General features: G+C 50.9%; 1 protein-coding gene across 1 annotated transcript; it reads right to left on the reverse strand.

Moving 5' to 3' along the window:
• Nucleotides 1-897: 897 nt before the first annotated feature.
• Nucleotides 898-23,069, reverse strand: POMGNT2 (protein O-linked mannose N-acetylglucosaminyltransferase 2 (beta 1,4-)). Its single transcript, XM_059390777.1, has 2 exons — nt 22,818-23,069; nt 898-2,838 (listed from the first exon to the last, which is right to left on the reverse strand). Exon 2 carries the CDS (start codon nt 2,731-2,733, stop codon nt 991-993), a length of 1,743 nt encoding a protein of 580 aa, XP_059246760.1. The 5' UTR covers nt 2,734-2,838; nt 22,818-23,069; the 3' UTR covers nt 898-990.
• Nucleotides 23,070-23,758: the final 689 nt, after the last annotated feature.

Here is a 23,758-nt window from a genome sequence, read left to right on the forward strand (position 1 = left end):
AATTCCCTGCCCTCTGTCTTAAGCGAACTGGATGCCCAGTTTGGTCCACCGTGGTCTTGGCTGGATGTCCTCTTTAGCATAAGAGCGCCCCCTGGTGGGAAGTGCTCTTCTTCACCGAAGACCCGATCCTAGGCTTCCAGACTTGGACCCCACTTAGATTGGAAATGTGACATTCACCTGGCAAGTTGCAAGACGCAATGCAACCAGACTGTCCCACTTCGCGGTCCTCGCCACTTGCCCATTGCCACATCTCCTCGGTTGATAGCTAGAATGAAAGAGCACATGGGCACCGACTACCAGCCCTGCTTCCAACTACCCAATAATAAAAAGACTTGCCCAAGGTGTGCCTAGATAGGTCAGTCGGTTAAGCATCGACCTTCCACTCCGGTCATGATCCCAGGGTCCTGGGATTGAGTCCAGCATCGGGATCCCTGCTCATGCTCTCTCTTGCTCTCTCGCTCTCTCTCTAAACATAAATAAATAAAATATTTAAAAAAAAAAAGACTTGACCAAGACGTTTATAATCATTTAATGAATGTTCCAAACACACCTTCACTGTGCTACAGGTGAATTTCATGATGATGGAAGCTGATGAACGACCCACCCAGGCAACCACATGATTTACTCACAGTTTCCAGACATTTGGATATCAACCAGAGAGATTCAGTAGGGTACAGCAGGATCTCCCAGCCAGAGGCTCCTTCGGATTTTCACTTTCCTTCTTTCTCCTCCCACTGAGGACCTTCTCCAGGGCACGGAGGCTCAGGACAGGAGAAGGGGGTTGGGAGGGTCCCACTAACCAGTGCAAAACGTGCTGGGAATGTCACACTCTAGACCCAGTAAGAAGACGCGGAGGCACATGCCTGGGGCAGGCCTGCTCGATAAATAAATAACCCCCAGAAGCCACCGCAGGGCACCAGTGGGCCCCAGGACACTGCGCCAGGGGAGCCATCCCCGCCCCCCAACCACCGCCTGGCCACAGAACGCTCGCTACGTGTTGCACACCAGCACATCTGCAAAGGGTCCTAGGAGGATCTTGTTGAAGATGCAGCGGACCCACACCAGGTAGGTCGTGAAGGGCTTGATGTTCTCGGTGAAGGTGTGGTTCTGCAGGGCCAGGATATAAGGCACGTAAGTGTTCTCCCCCTGCTCCTGGAGCCACACCTCATACTTCACCTCCCTCACCTTCAGGTACTTGAGGTTCCAGGGGATCTGCCAGGAGACGGTGAGGCGGGCCTCGGAGGCACCCTGCACAGACGCCTGGCACCGCGCCTCCCGAACCTTGCCTGGGTAGAGGCTGACGGTCCACTTCTGTTTCCGCGGCCCAGGCCGGCCCTTCACCACACGCCGCACAGTTTGGATGAGGGACGGGATATCTACCTTGGTGTCCTGGTAGATGCGGAAGAGCCACTCGGGGTTCCGGCAACAGAGATGCCGCGGGACCTCACGGCTCTGGAGGATACGGGCCTGCTCAGCCCGGTCCAGGTGGGTGATGCCCCCCTGATCCCAGGGCCGCTCGGGGTGCGTGACCGTGTTCTCTAGCATCGTGTTCCGCCAGGCTATGTACTGGAGGTCCATGCCAGGCAGCGTGGCCAGCGTCTTATAGGGGGTGTAGTGGTCCGGATTGACCGCATAGGGGAAGAGCTCGACCACGGTTGCCCCGCGGGGCAGGAAGAGGGCAGTGACCAGCTGGGCCCCGTGCATGCTGACCAGCATGGAGGCGTTGCTGACCAGCCGCACAACGTCAGCGAAGGCATGGTCCTCTAGGGACACCGTCACCGTCTTCATCTGGAACTCCTGGGCCAGCGCCAGCAGCAGCTCTGCCTCATTCAGGATGAGTCTGTTCTGGGTGCGGCTGAAAACCAAAATGTACTCTTCGCCCAGGGGAGCCCCCGCGTGGCTCACGTTCAGCTTTTCCATCATGAACCGGGCAAACTGCCGGATCTCATTACCAGACACAAGGATGTTAGCCTTGGGGCCCTGGGGCTGGACGAAGCCGTACTGGTACCAGGTGGTGATCTTAGAGAGACCCACGAACGCGTGGGAGAAGCACAGCAGCCGGCCCAGCGCCTTCAGCTGCGCCCGCAGGAGCGGCTGCTTGGGACTGAGCAGCCTGTACAGGTCAAAGTGAGCGCCCTCGCTCCAGCCCTCCATGAAGAAGAGCCGCGCCTCGTGCGCCAGCCCTGGGAACTGCCTCAGGGTGTAGAAGAGGGGTAGTAGGTCGTCGTGGAAGACGTGCATCAGGTTGTCGGGGTTGAAGCGGTTGGCGATGAGGGCCACGTCGGGCACGAACACGGGCTTGGGCATGAAGCGCAGGGCGGCGACCGGCAGCTCCACGAAGTTGAAGTACTGGGTGTTGTGGTCCTCCACGGTGGACAGGTCGAGCAGCGCCGGCTGGAAGCGCCGGGAGCCCAGGTTGGGCAGCATGACCGAGGCGTTGCCGTGGAAGAAGATGAACTCCTCGGCCTCGTTGGAGTAGCAGAGCCACTTGAAGCGGCACACACGGTCGGTGTGCGTGCGGCCGCTGCACACCATCTGCGTGCCGCCCTCGGCCAGGAGCTGCAGGGCCTTGGGGTAGTCGATCCTGGGCGCGGGGGCGGGCTCCGGGGCGGGGCGGCCGGCGGCCAGCTCCTCCTCCAGCGCCGCCGCATGCTCGCGCAGCCGCACGTGCTTCCACAGCACCGCCGCCAGCACCGACACCAGGAGCGCGTTGAACACGGCCGACAGGTGCATCCTAACGCCGCGGTGGGGCCCTACCGCCAGCACAGCCCCCGGGCGGCGCCACTGGCCTGGCGGGCTCTACCCATCCCCGCGGGCGCCCCTAGCGCCAGCACAAGCCTGCGGGAGACAAGGAAAGGGAAAGATGTTGGCCCCATCTGTCCATCTGTCCGTCCGCAGCCACGTTGGGCTCCTGTCGGGCGCGGTGCCCGTACCGTCCCTGCTTATTCTCGCCCTCCCTTCCCCACCGCTCCCATGGGGGCGGTATACATCTCTGCGCCCTGCCTTGGGACTTGACCACATCACTTGCTTTGGCCAGTGAAATGTCAGCAGGGAAAACAAGATCAGATGCTTGAAGAGAGCTTGTGTGACTGGCCCGGCCTCCTTCACACCGAGGACGTTGCTGAGGGGAGAATGTGCGCAGCCTAACTTCCTGGTTCCAGGAGGAGCGACAGGAGTGCAGTGCGGAGCTACTGCAGCCAAGCCCAGTCTAACCCAGCTGACCCCTGGTTGGCCAGTGACCCTGACATGCAAACAGCTGGGCTGGGTGAGTGCTCACTGTTGGATGTCATTGAAATCCTGTGGCTGTTTGGTATGAGGCACTGCTACTACGGGAAGAGCTAACCAATGGAGCATCTGTGACCAGAGCCACAGGGAGGGTCTCCTCCAGGGGCCTGGCATTCCTGGTCCTGTGAGGTAAGGACTCTTCCTTACATGAGCACAGAGGCCAAGCTGTACACCAGGAGCCCAGTGTCCCCTTCTTAGGACCCATGGCACATATGCCCAGGGGATGTGGGGTATCATCTGCTCTTACTTAAAGCTACTGTTTGGAAATCATGCCTGCTATCTTTTAGATTCCCATGAAAGGAAGGGTAGATATTTGCCCCATCCCTGGTCCAGTGAAGGAACTGTATCTGGACGGCACCACTGACACGCAGGCCTGCAGAGAGGCCTGGCTGGGCTGGTGGCATTTGCTCCATTTTCCTGCACTAGCAGGAAAGCTAACATTCTTGCTCTGAGGCCCAGGACTGCTCAGATTTGAGGTGTCTCACCCTGTGCCCTCATAGAAGCTGCCCAGGGAACCCCTGGTGACCGGCCAGCACTGCCCTGGGGTGGGACTGGAACCACCCCTTTATTCCCCTGGGGCGAGTTGGACTCTTGGGGTCTTGTAACTTCTCTCTCCCTGCAATCACAAAAATCAAAAGTGCAATCCTGCCCAGAAAGAGACAGGGGCTTAGACTAGTTTCCCTCAGAAGCAGGATCGGAGACAAGGATTTGAGCCAAAATAGTTTGAGACATTATCCAAAGAAATCCCTGTAGGAGAGTGGGAGGGAGGAGTGACACCAATAGAGGCACATTAATGACAGGTCACTATTCTGAAGAGGCCGGGCTATTCGCCTTCCTATTCCTCTCCGGCACTAGCTGAAGGCCATTCCTGGGGGTACCATCTCTTCCAGCGGCCCTCATCTAACAGTTCAGGATGCACACATTCATACATACGCACACGTTATACTGCACCCCCAAAAGTTCATGAAGAATTACTCTGACCAGCTATAATATACTCCAGTGTTTCCTTTTCTAGTCCAGTATATTAAGTTTGTTCTAAAAAGGTGGGGGGGGGGGCATGTTCCTCTTAATTGAATTTACAACCAAAAGGGTTGGCAATTTGCTGTTAAAAAAAAATAAAGGTCTAAATTATCACATGATCTCCCTGGTATGAGGAAGTTGAGAGGCAACGTGGGGGGTTGGGGGGATAGGAAAGGAATAAATGGAACAAGATGAGGTCGGGAGGGAGACAAACCATAAGAGACTCTTAATCTCACAAAACAAACTGAGGGTTGCGGGGGCGGGGAGGGAGAGGGTGGTTGGATTATGGACATCAGGGAGGGTGTGTGCTATGCTGAGTGAAGTGTGTAAACCTGGCCATTCACAGACCTATAATAATACATTATTATAGGGGCTATAATACATTACATGTTAATAAAAAATATATTAAAAAATTTTTTTAAAAAAGGTCTAGGGGTGCCTGGGTGGCTTAGTCAGTTAAGCATCTGACTCTTGATTTCAACTCAGGTCATAAGGGGTCATGAGGTCAAGTCCCGCATTGGGCTCCAAGCTGAGCATGAAGAAGATTCTCCCTCTCCCCCTGCTCCTCCCAGCTGCCCCCCTACCCCCACACACGTGCTCAACTCACTCTCTCTAAAACAAAAACAAAAGTAAAAACTGGTCTAGACCACAGATTCTCAAACCTGGCTGGTTCCTGAAATCCCCAGAGGCCCTTGCTAAAACCAGATACTGGCAGGCAGGAATCCTATAGGTTCTGACTCAGTAGGAGGTCTGGAGTACGGCTTAGGCATCTGCATCTTTTGTTCCTTGTTTCATTTTCCCTTCTTCTTGCAGATTATCTGAATTCCATTTTTAGGTACAGTGTTTCTGAGTGTATTTCTCGGTGCAGAGGTTTTAGTGGTTTCTTTAAGCACCATACAATGTATATGCAACTTAGCAGTGTCTACTGGTAGTGACAGTCTACCTCTTGACTGAGGACAGAAACCTGATCTCCATCTGGGCTCTTTCACCCTCCTCCCTTATAATATAATTATCTTCAATGTTTCCTCTACATGCATCAAAATCCACGTCAGACAGTGCTCTAATTTTTGTTTCAACTGTCAAGTGTAATCTCCTCAAGAGGGAAAGGAGAGTTCATTATATTTACCCACATTTTTACTCTTCCTGTTCTTTCTTTGTCCCTGATGTTCCAGGTTTTCTTCTGTTATCACTTCTCTGGTGAACTTCCTTTGGTCATCATTTTAGGGAAATTTGCTGAGAGCAAATTCTCTCAGTGTTCCTTCAGGTGAAGAAAATGTCTTGATTTCACCTTCTTTCCTACAGAATATTTTCACTGGGAGAGAACTTCGGCGTGACAGTGCTTTCTCTCAGCACACAAACGCTTAGGCTGGGCAGCCTCCCTCCGGCCACCATGTGTCTGAGGAGGAATCTACTGTACGTGAAGCGCCTTTCCCCTGGATGTAGTACGTCCTTCCTCTCACGTGGCCCTGAAGAGAGTTCTTTTGTCTACTTTTCAGAAGCCTGGTCATCAGGCCTCCAGGTCCACGAATGCTAAATTTTAAAAAAGTATTGTCCTAGAGATGTCTAAGGCTCCGTTCAATTTGTTTTCCCAGTCTATTTTCTCTTCACGGTTTAAACTGGATAATTTCTACTGTTTGTTTTCATGTTTACTGCTTCTTTCTTCTGTCATCTCCATTCTTCTCCTGGGCCCACCAGTGATTTTTTGTTTGTTTGTTTGTTTGTTTGTTTTGGTTACTACATTCTTCAATTCTCAAATCTCCATTTAGTTCCTTCTATCTTCTCTTTCTTTGCTGAGACTTATCCTGGAGCTTATATTAGGTTTTCCATTTCAGCTGGTTTTTGCAAGAACCATGCTGGTGGGGAAGGGAGAGTGCTGACTCTATCGTTGGGTAGGGGGAAATCCACGCTCCCTTGCTTGGCCTCCAGCAGCAGCACTCTGGCAGGGAAAGTGAGAGATACGGCATAACCACTGAGAAGGGGTGGAAATCTAGACTCCTCAGCTGGCCTCAGTAGGGGTGTCTCATCACCACTGGGTGGGGGTCCAAGTCTAGGCTCTGGTGAAACCTCAAGGGGACCGTGGTGGCAGGGAAGGCGGTAAAAAAGGGATCTTTTTACCTTTGGGTTGTGGTAAAAGTCCATGCTTCTCATTCAGCCCCATGGTGGGGGGTGTGGGGGTGCTTTGCTAAAGATGGGAGGTACCTGGTTGGTTACTGCAAAGCAAGGATGGATGTCTTTCTATTCAGCCTTTACTGAAGCTGGAAGGGAGGGGAGAAGCAGTTTTCCCTGGTGTTTTACAGGAAAATGGTACTATTGTCAAAAAGGTATTGTAAGGCTGCTCCTTTTCCAGTCCTTTGATGAGTGACAGTGAGCTTTCCCTGGGGCTTTTTCTGGTCTATGCTCACTGACATTTCTGGGTTGGTTTCTTTAGCATACAGTCTAGGATACACAGGAAGCAAAAAGAAAACCCAAGGAACAGACCATTGTGTTGTTCCACATTCTTCTTTCTACCTTTCAGTCTTCTCATGTTTTATACCTAATGTCCTGTGTTTTTAGTCCTGTGTTTTAGTGCATGGTGCCTGGATAGGGATATTCCCCTCCATTTTGACCAGAACCCAAAGACTCATTGGTATCAGCTTTTTTACCAAGCTCCCAGGTAATTCTGGGGTACAGCCACATTTGAGAAAAACCAAGAAGAGACTCTTAACCAAAGAACCAGGCCATGAGTCCCCACAGCCCCCAAAGTCTTAACTCATTCCAGCATCAATTCAAAATTCTAAGTCCAAAGTCTCATCACCATGGGATATGGTGAACTAGGGCTTCCTGGAACCTTGGGTGCCTAGTAGCTTGCAGACCTGATTCTTGGAGGCTGCCAAGGCTGGCGGTAGGCAACAAGGACATGAGGCCAGGGTCTTGGGCCTCCATTTACCTCCAAACAAAATCAAGTCCCTTTAATTTCTTATATTTAGGGGTAACTATAGTGGGTTGAATAATGCCCCCCAAATTCATGTCTACCCAGAGCCTCAGAATATGATGTTATATGGAAATAGGGTCTTTATGCATATAATTAGTTAAGGTTTTTGAGACGAGATTGTAATCTAAATGAGGCTCTAAATCTAATGAAAGTGTCCCTGTAAGAGGCAGAAAAAGACACTGAGGAACGGAGAAGATGGCCACATGAGGGCAAAGACAAGAGACTCAAATGATGTAGCTATAAACCAAAGACTGCTCGGGATTACCAGGAGCCACCAGACACTAAGAAGAAGCAAGAAAGGATTCTTTCCCAGAGTTTTCAGAGAGGCCTGGCCCTGTCAATATCTTTATCTTAGACTTCTAGCCTCCAGAATTGTGCAAGAATAAATTTCTGGCCTTTTAAGCCTCCACATCTAGGGTTAAATGTGCTACAGCAGCCCTAGGAAACTCATAGGAGTGCCACAAAAGTGTATTTTAAAATGGGGTTCTTCACTCGCAGAAAGGAATTCCACTGTTAGTCAGGTTAACAACCACTAAGCAACTCCTCATTTTAGAGAGGTGAAGAATTTGCCCCAAATCACCCAGCAAGTCTGTAACACAGCCAGGATTAAAAATGGAGGCGTGCTAATGAGCTGGTGAGCGCTGCCTCCTGAAGACAGGCTGGGGAGAGCCACTGGGCAAGTGCAGGCCTGGCTGGGCAGCTTCTGAGCTCAGGGTCTAATGAAGGTAGACCCTCCTTGTGCAGCCCAGCCTCTCCGCATCTCTACCCCGCCGCCTCCCTCTAGGGCCGGGCCATATCTGATATGGATGAGCTGCTCTGAAGCCCCTTGGGCACAGCTCTGCTCAGGAGGGTAGGCCCACAACATCCCCTGCAGCCTCCTCTGCCCAAGGAAACTCCTGTGGAGTCCTCCCCTTGCCAACGCTGCCACACCTTCTGCTAACTCTCCCTAGAACAGGGAGACAGGTAGTCCACACGCCTTGGACTTAGGGCACCAACTCCACCTTACTCGCATATGTCTGACCGACTGGTTTGCTCTTCTGGAGACACCCGATCACCAGGAGATCTCACATCACTCCCCAGACCAACCTGGCTCTGAGTGCCCGCTGCATTACTGGTGGTTGGTAGTTCCTGGGAGAGGATGTGCGCTGTCTAGGAAAGTTTAAGGAAAAGGCCAGAAGACTCGGGTTCAAACCCCAGCTCCCTGACTTGACCGTGTGGCCTTTCTGAAGGCAGGTTCCCCGTCAGCAAAGGTAAATGTGCAGCCCCCACTACACAGGGTGGTGGAGTGGGTCAGAAATCAGGTGTCAGTTGAACCTCATGAATACTGAGAGCCGACTACTTCTGCAACTGCGTGCAACTGCGCACGATTAGGTTCAAACTAATGAGTGTCTAGCAGAGGGGAAAAGAAAAAAAAAATTGGGGCATCAGATGGTTAATGAAGGGCCACGGGGATGCACGATAAGGTCTGGCATTTTAAAACCTTCTGGACATACTTGGCTGCCTTCATCTGACCTGAAGCAAAAGCTAACCGCCGCCGAGGCGGAATCTGTCACTTTTCATTACAGTCATTTGAAACAAAGCATTTTAAATCTAAGAAGATTCCTCCCAAAGATGGAGACCAAGACAAGATATGCTGTCACCTGTTGGTACCTTGGGCCAGACGGGTCACCAGCTCTGCTCCTTGGGCTCCCAAGTCAAATGTATTAATAAGTGACAGAGGGGACATTGTTTCTACCCAGGCTTCCCGCCCCTTTACCCTGCCTAATAAAATTCCAGGTTTGGCCAGGAGCCAGCCCTTTCCTTGATACCCACCAGGTGCAAACAAAGCCAAGATCGACCTCCCACAACCAGAGAGCATGCTTCTGGAGCCAGTTACTGGCCCAGGGGAGGCCACTGCCAGAGTAGAACTGAACAGAGCAAAGGGGGAGGAGTCACAGTCCATGTTCCCACCCACCGGAGAGGAAAGGAGGAGCTATCCCAGGGCTGCCGCCAGCCATCTGCTGACCAGCTGGACGGTGAAGCCAGGATGCCAAGGACAGTATGATGGAGGAGAGAGACAAAGGACCCCACTGATGTCTCGGAGCCCTACATGCCTGGACTTCCGGCTGTGAGCTTTCCTGATTATCGAGCTCAGTTTTGGTTTCTCCAAACCAAGAAAACCTGAGGAGAACGTCTTTACAGGCTGTTGTGCAGGAAGCAAACGCATGGGGTTCTGGCCTGTGCCTTCTGCTTCTGAGCTCTGCTCTAACGTAGTGGGGCTATTTGGCATCAGTTTCCCCACAACCCTTCTGACTCTGGTAAACAAAGCCCTCCAAGAAACTCTTGTATTAGCAATTAGAAAACAAGTGTATTCATTGTGGGCCCAAGTGGAGCTACAACTTTCCACATGGGTTCCATGGGGTAGGGAATGTGGACTAAGGTAACCTTAGTGTCACAGCATAGGCAGTACGTGGGGCTCTGGTGAGCCCTGCAGGCTTCTTCTGAGGAAGAAATGAATCCTTCTGGTTTGGCCATTCCCTTGAGCTTTCAGAGGAACCAGAAATGTCATCTGCAGAGTAGAAAGAAAGAAGGTGGTGGGGAGGGGGCATCCAAAGATGCAGGAGACCACACAGTCTGGTCTGGTTAGGTAGATGGTTCACACAGAGGAAAAGCAGAAGAGAGACTTGGAGAAATCAGCTAAGGCCCGAATGTCAATGGCCTTGATGCTGGGTCAAGAAATCTGAACTCTAACCTCTAGGCAAAGGGGAGCTACTGAAGGTCTCTGAGCAGAGTAGCATGGAAATGGGGGGAGAACAGAGGTAGAAAACCCAGTGACAAGCTCTCAGCCTCGGTGTCTCTCCACTCCTGTGGGAGAGAAGAAGGGGTTCCCCAGAGAGGGAGCTCTGCATGAAGTGGTACAAGGAGCATGTTCCTTATCGCAAGTCAAGTCCCGAAGTCTGCAGATGACTTATGTGACATAAATTCCCGTGAACTCAAAGCTAGTCCTTTAACAGAACTCCCACTCACCCAGTCCCGTTGGGTCTTCTTGGCCTGCAGGGAAGAGGATAAAGTCACAGCTATCCTGAGAGCCCATGAACCCCATGTCCTTCACGCAGGTCTTCTAGGCCTTCACAGAACAAGAGCAGAGAACTTCTGCTCCGGAATGAGAGGAGAGGCTGCAGGTGGCTGCCTTCCTGGCTGGGGTTTGCCTGTGTTCCCATCAGCCCTGTTAATCTCCAGGGGAAGGTCTTTGCAAGCCCAGAACTTACAGCCAAGAAAAGTGCTTAAACATCAGTGTTTCCCTGTCTTTTCAAACCTAAGGGCCCACTGATAAAAAAGAGAAACTCTTTCATTTTCCATACCAACCTGTAAAGCCCAACATCTCCTTCCCCAAGCATGCCGCATTCATAAGAAATTTTCTGCAAGCTCCACCCCCAAGATTGAAAGATTTCATCAACATTTACCTTCTGAGGTTGGTATTTTGTATCTATATCTGCATATGTAAAATCATATGGCTGCATATATGTTTACAAAAACATATGCTCCCCCCACCTCCACCCCTTGGAATTCTCCAGGCAGCCCCAGCGAAGAACTACTTCACTATTAGGTTGAATCACAGTACATTACTGATACCTGACCAATTCTGACCATGTCCCATGGTTCCACCATGGACGCCAACTATCCTTACCACAACCGTGTACGGACAATACAAGACTGCTCAGAAGGGAACACCTGCATCCTGAGCGTGACATGACCACAGCTGCAGGTTCTGACGAGAAACAAAAAGACACAGAAAGAAGTCCCGGGGTGGTGGAGAGGGAAGAGTTCATTTATCCTCAAGGTCAGGAGAGGCCAGAAGGGCAGCATGTCTCACTGGGAAGCTGGGGAGGCTACTTGGAGACCTTAGCTCAGATCTGGGCCAGGGAACTGAGGAAGGACCCAGGCTGACATGACAGGAAAAGTGTGAGCAGGAGGAAGAGCTGTGAGGGCTGGGGAAGTGAGGGGTGCACACACATACATACAGCTCCTAGTTCTGACCCATGGGAGCACCTGGGAGCAGGGACAGCATACCTGGTATAAAGGTCTTGCTTTCTAACACTGGCCCCTCTCAGGAACCAGGGCTCTGTGGAAAAATCACTGTTTCTACAGCTCAGGCAGGGAAAATATAAGAGTTGTTGGGAACATCTTGTACTACCAGATTGTAAGTTCTCAAAAAGTGATGAGGACATATCAAGAAGGCTCAGGATCTAACCTGAAGGAGCTAAATTTGGGACAATGTAATGAAATTAAAAAGCAATAGTTATGGATTAAAACCCACAGAATAAAATAAGCATGCATGAGTCAATATTGATATGAATAAATAAGGAAGAAGGAACAGATCTTTCTTACAGTAGAACTCCAATTAATACATGCAGAAGCAATGATGGAAATAGAAAATCACCGTTTGGCAAGCATCACAGTAATAATGGTCTCAGGCAAGATCCACTACTGGATGCTAAAATTAGTGGGTGGAAGTTTGAGAGATAGGATATTTGCATCCTCTTGACAATCTCCCTGGGAGATACATATCTGTTACAAAGGCAAAAACAGAAAGTTTATGGTACCAAAAAAAAAAAAAAAAAAGAAAGAAAGAAAGAAAAAAGAAAGGATAAAACTTCATGATACAGAGGCCTGGCAGACAGCCCCTCAACCAAGTAACTGATGTTAATATCACCGGGAACAATTTCCTGGCACCATGTACCCCTTGATATGGTGCCCTAAGAAGGGCACCTGACTTCTGTGATTTTCTTACCTGAAATACACTACCTTAGTCTGTATGTCCAAAAGGGGAAAAGGTGTCTAGCTCCCCTGCTAGCTCTGAATACAGTGTATAGATAAGCTAGTAGAGAAAACATTAAACCCAAATAGAAGGACATTCTACAAATTACCTGACCAGGACTCTTCAAGAGTTAAGGTTGCGGAAGACCAGGAATGACTGAGAAGCTGTCCCAGACTGAAGAAGTCTAAGGAGACACAACAACGAAACATAATGTGGCAATTTGGACCCAGAAAAGAATGTCAGTGCATAACTGGCAGAATCTGAGTAAGGTCTGCGGTTTAGGTAGTGGTGCTGTGTTAATTTCCCGCTTTTGATCATGGCACTGTGGTTATGTAAGATTTAACATCAGGGGAAGCTGAGTGAAGCATTTATGGTAACTTTTCAGTAAGTCTCAAATTATTTCAAAATAAAAAGTCACAACAAAATAGATAACAGGAGCCTGAACAGCTCAGTTAAGTGTCTGACTCTTAATTTCAGCTCAGGTCATGACCTGATCTCGGGGTCCTGGGATGGAGCCCTGCGTTGAGCTCTCTGCTCAGCAGGGAGTCTGCTTCTCCCTCTCCCCCTGCTTTTCCCCTGCCAACCCTACTCAACCCTGCTCATACTCTCTTGCGCCCTCTCTCAGATACGTAAAATCTTTAAAAAATTTAGATAACTTAAGAAAGAAGAAAGAAGAGATTAAGAGTGGTTATAGGTAAAATGACACATATGTCGTTTGTCCTAAGATACTCTAGCAAAGGGGCTCCTGGCTGGCGCAGTCAGAAGAGCGTGCAACGCTTGATCTTGGGGTCGTGCGTTCAAGCCCCGCATTATGTTAGGCACGGAGCCTACTTTAAATAAATAAATAAATAATAAGATAAAGATACTTCAGCAAAAAAAGGATGGAAACAGATGCAACAAGACAGTAGCAAATAGATCACTGTGAAAAATGGTGATGGGGGCCTTTCTAAGATCCTTTCTTGTGTCTGTTTAACGTTTTCCATAACAAAAAGTCAAAAGGTTAAGGATAAAGAAGCAAACAAATCCCTATTTACAAATGGCAGAGTTCCAGAGAGCAGCTGAGTAATAAATGAATATTTAGACAATATAAGATAAATGGCTGTCCCCAGAGAGAGGAGAGGCAGACGAGCAGGGCCTGAGCAGACGCGTGTTCTGCTCCCATCACAGACAGAAATGCTTCCAGCAGCAGCTAAAGCTACAACAGCCACACCCTGGGGACATCAAAAAGCAAGACCTGCAGGGAAATGAGCAAAAGGGAGAGGAAAAACCAACCTCTGACCTCAGTGGGCACCTCTCTGATGAGCATTCTCCCACCTGCCCCTCTCCTAGGCCTCCCTGTGCTGGAATGTAAGCTTGGCAGCAGGCAGGTGAGGGTGTGGTATAGGGCCACAGCAGGAAGGGGCCAGGCCTCTCCTCTGGACCTGGGGGACTGTGTGTGCAGTAGCCAATCTCCAGGCAGGCTCGGAGTAGAGCTGGGGTTGGGGGTGGGGAGCTGGAGCCAAGCTTACAGGAACCAGGAAACATGGGGCTGGGGCACTGTGGGGCAACTAGGCAACCAGACAGAGGCCAGCCTTTGAGCCTGAGCCTGGGGAGTTGGGGGGTGGGGCACTGTTTCTAGTTAGATGCTAAGTTACCAACCCCTCCCCAGGACAGCCAGAAGAATGCAGACAGAAAGCAGGACAGATACAGACTGGCTCACAGGGCCCTTGAGGCTCTCAAGTTGCCTTCCAAGGGGGAAAATGGGAATGGAATTTTTCTGGGGATAGACAGAGCATTTCGCTAGAAATTGTGTGGTGGTTGGAGCATGGGGCCCAGAGGAGGGACCGCCTGGGTTTCTAACTTTACCATGTACCAGCCAGGCAGCCTGAACCAACGCCAGGTGGGAACAGTTACCCCTCCCATGGAACAGCTGAATCACTTACAACACTGCAAGTTCACTCTCCTGATATTGAAATATAAGTGTGTGAGTAAATGAGTGAATGAATGAATGAATGAATACCCCATTCCCATGCTGTCCAGGTTGGAGAGTTCTGAGGCATGTTCTACACTGGCTCCCGAGCTCCCTAACAGATGGGGTGACTGCCTGGAGTGGGCACTGGCCTGTTGCATGTCCCCTCCTCCCCGTCTCTGGTCTCAGTTCTTCAGTCCCTTAATCATGTCTGTTAGGAAGGAGTGCTAATAATCTCCTGTACTTGCATCTCTGTCTCAGGATTTACTTCTGGAGGAAAGTGAACTAACACGGTCATAATTGTATTTTGCCACATGGAGACAGGTGAAAAACCACCTTGCATTTTCCCTTGCCGTGAAGTAGCCAAAGTGCAGCAGGAAAAAGCCAACAGGTACTTGGGCAACCAATGGTTATTATAAAGTCTTTTCAGTCTATTTCCCGTACTCCCCCTTCCCCTGACCCCCAACTGCACTGCAGCAGCTGTGTAAGACAGCAGAGCTCAAGGATCAGGCAAAACGTTCAGAAGAGTTTTCAAAAGATACGGATGGAGGCAAAGAGCTCATTAATCAGACCACTAGCACTGAAGAAGATGAAAGCGGCCTTTTCCATCACCGTTTCAAAATGTTTCTGGATAATGAACTCTAGGAGGAAGTTCAAAATGGTGAAGAATAATTGGGCCACGTTGCTTCCTGGACAACGGATCCCATGATGTCCCCTTTCTCCAGGCCAATTTTCAGTGCTCCTGGAGAGGCCACCAGTCTTGGTGACAGCAGGGCAGTGGTAGGGAGATGGGGGTGTTGAAGGAGAACTCAGGTCGCCATTCCTGGCCTGGGAGACTAGAAGAAACACTCAACCAAGCTGCTGCCTTCTGCAGGACTGCGGCCTCTGTGGCTGACAGGACGGCTGTGTCCAGTCCTGAGGTCTGACCCACTGTTTAGTGCCTCTCCATGCACTTGAAGGACCCAACAACCTCGGGCCTTGTGTGCTTGTTTTTCTTTTAGAAAGCTGAGAAAATGAAACTTGGAAAAACCATCGCTGCCCATGACCCCTCTCATTCCTGCCCTGAGTAAACACGACGAGGCTTCTCCATCACCCCGGGATCCCCAGCCAGACATCCCGTGGTGTGCCTCCAGTTCCAACACCCTACCTGCACTTGAAACGGATCCCCAGATGACTGCCAACTATCAAATATACACCGCTCTGACCTCCAGACATATAATAAAGACCATGCAGAAGAAAAATCCACTGCCCATGCAAACGGGCACCCCAACACAAGCCAACTTCTCTTTAAGCTTATCTTCCTAGAAGAAGAGACGGGTCGTTCTAGTGCCCCAGAGTCTCCTGAGTCCTGTCTGCTGTCTGAGAGGATACAACTTTTCCACACAAGGCACAAGGCTGCTGGAACAAACCAAAGGCCGACCCAAACCTTGATTCTACTCCTCAACAGAAATTACCTCTGTGGCACCTTTTCCACTTGTGTGGCCGGAGCCTGATTGTTAATCTGTGTTCTTTGGAAATAAACTTGTTACGCGGACAAGGCAGTCCCTGTTGGACTCTGAAGGTTCGGCACCAATAGCCTGCATCCCGCTGCTTCCAGCAAGCCTACTCCCTGGCAGGGAGGCCCCGAGGAGGGTATTATGGACAGACCACCCTTGTCTCAAATTACCTATCAATCACTCTGCCCCAGCCAAAGCCTGGTTGGGTGCAGTGGGCCCCCCAGGAGGAGTAAGGAGCAGGAAGAGAAGGCAGGGAAGGTTGCACATGTTCACGCAGAACAAGGCTCTGGGGCAACATAGGGACAGAGGCACTGGCCCCGAGCTCCCATCTTCTGGCTGACCCAAGCTCTGAAGAGATCCCCAAAGGAAACTCCTCCTGGAAACATCTGCCGAGGCCTGGGTCCCTGGAAAGCTGTGCCCTGGAGTCATTCTTGGTGGAGGCTCTTAGACTCCTTCCTTCATTCTCTCAAAAACAGGCTTTGTGGGGCGCCTGGGTGGCTCAGTGGGTTAAGCAGCTGCCTTCGGCTGGGGTCATGATCTCAGGGTCCTGGGATCAAGCCCTGCATTGGGATCTCTGCTCAGCAGTGAGCCTGCTTCCCTCTCTCTCTCTCTGCCTGCCTCTCTGCCTACTTGTGATCTCTCTCTGTCAAATAAATAAATAAATAAAAATCTTTAAAAACACACACACACACACACACCAAAAAACAGGCTTTGCTTAGACGTGGACAGGCATGACGTGGAACTTAGTTAACGACCAATAGGGCAGAGTCACTGACCAAGCAAGAGGGCTGCCACCGCCGACCCCACCCCGCCTGTCCCCTAGCCCCACCCCCGCACGGGGGCACCCTGGCCCTCCTTAGCTTCCCACTGACTCCGCCTGAGCGAAGGTACCAGGTACTGTGGGGGAGAGATGATCTGTATGCATCTCCGTCAGTCGTATGTATATTTACTCATGAACCTCAGTCCCAAGTCTTAAGAGGACAGGAAGAGAATGGGGGAGTGAGGCTTTGCATCAGCCCAAATTAAGGTATGTGCAAAAGACACAAACTTGAAAAAAAAAAAAAATGTCCTCAAGGCCCCCACTGTGGCCGAGGGGGATCAAGAGACTGTTGTTCAAACCCGATGGGCCACAACTGCTGCGGCAGAAGGGCGTGTGTGTGCTTCCTTGCCGGGGCTGGGGTGGGGTGTCACCGCAGGATGACCTCCTCCCAGCCCAGAAATGTCGGGGAAGCCTGGGATGCACTGTGTGCACACCACAGCCCTTCCTGGGTCCAGCCAACCCAACTCCTCGTCTGATCACTCCCTGCACCATCCCAATGCACGGTCACTTAACCTTACCTAAAAATCCCTGCCTTCACTGGTCTTGCCGGAAGGGCTCCCGAGAGGAAGAGCGCTGTCAGGTGGGTAACAGGAGGATCTGCTTGGGAAGCCAGAAAGGCCTAGCTGATCTCCCACCCACGTCAGCGCATCCGATCTGGGCTAAGTGTAGGCATGGGGGCACACAAGACCACTGCGGAGATTTCAACCCTCTTCCCTGATGGTCGTGGCCAAGAATTCTTCCTGGGCCACCCGGCTCACACTCACCTTCCTTCAGACCCTAGGTATGAAGCCATTTTAACACCTCAAGCCTCAATGCCCTTATCTGTGAAATGGGAATAATAACCTCCATAGGGTGCTGTGAGAATGGGGTAATACATGGAAAGTACCTGAATAGACCTCAAAACACATCAGCTGCCAGAATCACATTTCAACAGGGTTCCTCAAATTAATAATGAATGACACACAGGTACCAGGCCAGCCATGCAGCCCCAAATCATTCCTAAAGGGACTGAACCCCCCAATGGCTTTGGGGTACATTCACCATCCCTCCCAGGTTCGCTCAGTCTTCCTAATGACTTGCCTCCCTTCCCCTGGGAAGAGAGCCTCCAAGCAGCCAGTCCCCAGCATGAAATTAACCACTTCAGCCATGGCTACCTTCAAGACCGTATGTCGGCAGTGTACTAGAAACTGTTGTACATCTCCTCATTTCATCCTTACGCCAACCCTAAGGGGCTAGCCTAGCACTGTCACGTATTCCCCATCTGCACGTCAGGACACAGAGGCAAGGTGGAGCTAAGTACATGAGTCCCAAGGGCCTCAGGCTGTGTGGAGTGAAGTCAGGATTTGAACACCGAGCATGTCAACACTGCCTATGCCAACAGCCCAGACACCATTTGGCCCTCATCTCCTTGGCCTGCCAGGGCACAGAAACTCAGCGGATGCAATTATCACCGCCTTTATTGTTCTCTGCCTTCTCTACATTGGGCACCAGATTTTAGGACCCAGCTGGTGTGGGGCACAGAGCACATAGTGACTCAGCCACAAAAAGCGTGACAAAGCACAGTGAGAAGGCAGCCATCTGCAAACCAAGACGAGGGGCCTCAGGAGAATCCACACCTGCCAGCACCTCGAGCTCGGATTTCTGTCCTCCAGACCCAGGAGACATAAATGTCTGCTGCTTGTCACCCCAGTGGCGGCACGTTGGTATGGCAGCCAGAGCTGGCTGAGATGAGGAGGTATCACCAGGCCACTTTCCTGCCAGGACTTCCTCAGCTTGAGCTTTCATCTGGGCATCTGGCCTCCCAGTCCCAGGGCCAATGCCCCACTTCGCTCGCCCCATGCGCTCTTAGCTCCAGTGAGTGTGGGAGTTCATGCCTCCTGACCTAGGCCTAGAACTCCCGGAGCATTTATGTCTTCTTAGACCCCAAGGCTCTAATGAATGGCTTTTCAGGGCCTAGGTCTGGAGCTGGCCAGAGCCCCCCAGAAGTGGACCCTGCACCCAGTGCTGGTGACCAGCCACAGAAGATGAGCCACCGTGGCTGGCAGCCTCTCGTCCAGCTGCCCAGCTCTGTGCCTGAGGGTGTGGCAGCACCATGGACACCTGCGTCCAGCACTGTTGGAGTGGAGGGGGTCCTAGAAAGGAGGGAGCACTAAGGCCATGGGGTTCTAATAATATTTGGCTGCTCCAGGAGCTGAAAACTGCTTCGAATTGGCAGCACCCTTCTATCTGCCTCAGTTTCTAAAGGGCTTTTTTTTTTTTTTTAATCTCTTGTTTATTTCTTTTTTCCCTTTCCTTTGAAAATAATTGGACACAGGCCTTTCTGATCATTGCAATAATAATGGTAATAGAGGCAATTCAGCAGACCAAAGGCTCCAACCTCTCCCTGACGCTTGGCTCAAGGCTGCGTACTCAGTGTCCAGCCTGGAAGGGGCCCTGTGTTATGCTTTCAAAATGGAGAAAAGAGACAACTCTTAGCATTAAGATCGTACTGATGGTAGGCTACCAATGGCAGTGAAAGGTCTGATTCTCTGACAGAGGTCAGGCCCTAAACAGCCAGCAGTGAGGACATGGGAAGCCAGACAAAAATAGAAGGATCCATCAGTGTCCTGGCTAGCTCAGGAAAAGAGGATGTTGGCTTCTGGGCAGGGGGTGGCAGTTAATGCTACCACCAGCTTCCTTTATTGAGCACCTCCTGTGTAACAGGCACCATCCTAAGCCCCTTTCCTGCCCCTTTTCCGTGAAGGCTCACAAAAGCCCTCCAATGTAGGTACTAGAATTAGCTTTGTTTTCTTTTAATATGAAAAAAAAAACACAAAGTTTAGTGAGATTAAGATGCTTGCTCCAGGTCTTAGAGCTCAAGCAGGGGCCCCAGGATACAAACCCATGTCTGACTACCAGGGGTCTTATTCACCGTGCTTCAGACTCGGCAGTAGAGTCAGTGACAGAGGAGCAAGGCAGACGTCAAGGCAATGAGTTTTTGTCACTCAAGGGCAGAGCAGGTGTAGATGACTGCGGAAACGCAGACCCACAGGCCCACCACTGTAACTTAGCAACCCACTGCTTCCTTGTGTAATTCCTCCCCACTGGGCCAGGCAGAGACACCCGTGCTGGCAGGCAGCTCAAGGGAGCTGTGGCCATTCTCTTGCCCCAAGGAAAGTCTGGGTAACACAGGGGGGTGATAATTATCCCACCTGCCCCGTTGCTGGGCTGAGAGGGTTAATCCACTAATTTAAAGTGACAAAACCTTCTATTTTTAGAACTGAAAGAGCCCTTAGAAATGATCTGCTCCATCTCTTTACTTTATAAAAGAGGTTGAGAGAGGCAGCGGCCAGGGCAGCTGAGCTCTCAAAGGCTGCCAAGATTAAAACAGCAGGTGTTCTCAGTCCAGAGCTCCTTGTCCTCACACCCATGGCTCTTGGGTGGCCCTCCTCGCAAAGGCAAAGATCAGGCCCAGAGAAGAACTCTTCCGGGCCCTTAAACAAGATCACTTCTTCTCAGAATCAGGCTCTCCAGGCCTCACGCAGATGGCGTCCTTCACCAGCCCTGCGGTCCAGGGGCCACAGGGCCACACTACTTCCTAACACCTCATCCCCCAGGCTCACTCACTGGATGTGGCCTCCAGCCTCATCCAACCTCAGGCATGGAGAGGAAGCACAAGCAGCCAGACTGTAGGGTCCCCACCTTGAAGACCCCCTGCTGCGATGCTGGAGGCTGCCCTCTGGCTGCCCGGCCCGGCCCCACCCCTCCGTTCACAGCCAGGCCTCAAGAACTGGGAGGACCACAGGCTGCAGAGAAGTAAATGGCACTGGTTCTCCAGCTGAAAGGCCAGAAGTGAGCTCCTGTCCCATCACTTAGCAGCTGCATGATCCTAGACCAATTCTCCTTCTCCTCCTCCTCCTTCTTCTTCTTTTTGACAGACAAAAAGTTGTACATAATTAACCTGTAAAACTTGATGTTCAGAAGCAGGTATACACCTGTGAAGCCATCGCAAAAATCTATGCCATAAACCTGTCCATCACCTCCAAAAGTTTCCTCCCACCCTCTTATTATTTTTTTGTGATAAAAATATTGAACATAAGACCTACCATCTTAGCAAATTTTAGAGTATAATAGTACAGTCATGTTAACCACAAGCACTAAGCTATACAGTAGGTCTCTGGGACTTAGTCGTCTTGTATACCTGAAACTTTATAGCCTTGACTAATGCCTCCCTGTTCCGCCTCATCCCAGTCCCTGGCAACCACCATTCCATTCTCTGCTTCTATGAGTCCGGCTATTTTAGATTCAACTCATAAGTGATAGCATGTATTATTTGTCTTTCTGTGGCTGGCTGGGCTAATTCTTAACCCTTGCTAGTTTCCTTTTCCTGGCGTGAAAAACCAATACAATTATACCTACTTTATAGGCAAAACAATGCCTATAGTATTTATAGTATTATTATTATTATAACGCTCTACCGCCCATTCAGTGGCTCTTACTCTATGCCAGAAACACACTAAGTGCTTTAGATGAACAACCTCATTTATTCCCTCCTACAAATCTAAAATAAGTGCTATCGATTTCATCCCACATTTGAGGAAGTACATGCATTGTTGTTAAGTGAATTTCCCAACATCACACAGCTGTGAAGTGGTGGGGTTGGGATTCGAACCCACGTCTCACTCCAAAGCCTATGCTGACATTTGTGGGCTATGCCTTTCATGTTCATTATTTTACCCAATTTAAAAACACCTATCAGGGGCACCTGGGTGGCTCAGTGGGTTAAGCCTCTGCCTTCGGCTCAGGTCATGATCTCAGGGTCCTGGGATCAAGCCCCGCATCAGGCTCTCTGCTCAGCAAGGAGCCTGCTTCCCCCTCTCTCTCCCTACTTGTGATCTCTGTCAAATAAATAAATAAAATCTTTAAAAAAAAAATAAAAAATAAAAACACCTATCAGGTGTTAGGCAGGTCCTGGGGGAAAGTATCCACTGACAACCAAAGACTGCCGCAGACCCTTGGGGAATGGAACATTTGGTAATTTAATTTTCCAATTAGCTCCATATGCACTAGAAGCCTTTGTTTGTTGCTCAATATTTTCTAAAGCCTGGCTCAGAGCAAGAACTCGCCAACCAGAAGGAAACTTTGAACACTGCTGCAGCTGCTGTGTCACTGACACTTCCAGGCCACCAGGATGCGAGCGTGGCCACAGGGTGGTCTGGGGGAACTCTGTCACCAGCACCCCATCCTCCTCTTTGCTGAAGATCTCCACTCTGTGCTTTTCTCCTCACCCTCCTGGGGCCCAAGGCTGGCCATCCCTGGGGAAAACGGGACCCATGTCCTTTTCTGGCTCTAGCACTAACTGGGACTCAGATGCTTCCTCTGTAATGTGAAAAGGATAAACTGGAAGATCTCCAAGATCCATGAGAGGCAGAGAGAGCAGCTAGTTCCAGTACAAAGACGGACCTGGGTTCCAGCCTCACCTCTAACATTTGCTATCTCAGCAACCACAAGTGCTACCATCTGCTGCACAACCACTGTGTACCAACACTGGACTGAGAGAACTTGCACAGCATTATCTCATGTAATTGTCACAGCAAGCCTGTCATGAAGGTACTTTTCATTCCAATTTTGCAGAGGAAGAAACAGAGGCTCAGAAAGGATAAGTAACTTGCTCAAGGGCACTTAAGCTCAAACTAATAAATGAGAGCCAGGATTTGAATGCCCAGCACATGTAACAGTAAACATTTGGTGAATAAACTCTATTCTGTCTGTGTTCTTAGCCACTAAGTCCTATCAAGCTCACCCTGTAACCTTTCCTGTGCTGGGCCTTGCTTCCCCCGAGAGTACTCTCTGAGAGTAAGTAAGCAGACCCTAGCCGCCCACCACCAGGTGCAGGGCTCTGGCCTGAGGACCCTAGATCTTAGCAGAGGATTCTCATCAGTGACCAGGAGATGGGGTCTACCCGCATGCAAGGGGGCAGGAGTCCAAGTGGGTCCCTCCAAAGGTTACCCTGGCACTGTCAAGCAAGCCGTGGCAGGCTCTTATCACCGGGCGCTTATCACCCCAAAGAGCCCAGGAATCAGCCGCAGGGCTGCACAGGTACTGCCTTCCAAGGGAGCTCCAGAGGCCCAAGCCCCTCCGCGCACGTCGCTGGCTCCCAGCCAGTCGTGCTATTCCATTCCCAAGCTGAAGGGCGTGAGGACCTGCTGCCAGTGCCAGCCAAGAGCTAAGGGATTCAACGGGCGTGCCTGCGGGGCGCCGCCCGGACCCGCGGCAGCGGGACCCCGAGGGTCCACCTATCCTCACCCCCGCCCCCATGCCGCGCCTCTGTCACTCCGCATCATCCGTCACTTCTTGGTTCTGCAAACTTCCCTGGGCTCCTCTTTACCCCAGGGCTCGGCGCTCCCGCTGATCCCTCCCGCGGGAGGTCCGGGGCCGATCCCTCAACTCCAAGCCCAGGGGTGTCGCGGAGCCCCGGCTAACCCCAGCGCGCGTCTCACCTGCAGCCCGCAGGCCAGGCTCCGCTGTGCTCAAGCGTCCAGGTGGGCCCTCGGCGGACCCGGCTTTGGCCCAAACAGCTGCCGCCGCCTCCCCCTGTTCCCGCTACAAGACCGGGAGGCCCAGGCATGGAGTGCAGGTCCCGAGGCGCCGTCCCGTCCGCGGCCGCAGGGCTCGCGGGTGCCCGCCGTGCGCCAGCTCGGCTGGCGAGCCCGGCGCGGCAGCCTTTCAAGAGCGCACGCTTGCGGACTCAGCTGCCCCAACCCTAGGCCAGAACCACCCCCTTGGCTAGTGGGATTCTGGGAATTGTAGTTTGTCTCCGAAAACACCCCACCGCTTCAGCCCACGGAATCCTGGAAGTTGTAGTCTCCTCCCGTGAGAGTCACAGTTTACTTGGTGTTAGATTTTTACAATTATAGGAGTCCTGATAATAAATGTAAATTCAAGTTAAACCAACAGTCAGATATCATTTACAAATTCAAAATACACCACATGTTTTTAAAAATATCTATAAATACAAAAGCCATATCCAGTTCCCCATCCCATCCCATACGGCTCAGACCTTCCTAAAAGGGGCAAGCATTCCCAGCTCTTATGGCTGCTGCATGAGTACCGCCCACTCTGAAATACACATATGACCCTATTTCTGGATTTATAAATTTTAGACCTCATGGCTTTTTACTAGGATAAAGGAGAATTTAACTCATTTAAATATGTTCACCAACCATTACTACCTGCATCCCCACTGAGTTATGAGACATTTCTTTTTTTCTTTCTCCAAATTTTTATTTAAATTCTAGTTAGTTAATATACAGTGTAATAATATACAGTGTAATACAGCTTCAGGAGTAGAATTTAGGGATACATCACTTACATACAACACCCAGTGCTCATCACAAGTGTCCTCCTTGATACCTGACACCTATTTAACCCATCTCCCCAC

Source organism: Mustela nigripes, chromosome 2 (assembly GCF_022355385.1).
Source record: "Mustela nigripes isolate SB6536 chromosome 2, MUSNIG.SB6536, whole genome shotgun sequence".
Lineage (NCBI taxonomy): Eukaryota > Metazoa > Chordata > Mammalia > Carnivora > Mustelidae > Mustela > Mustela nigripes.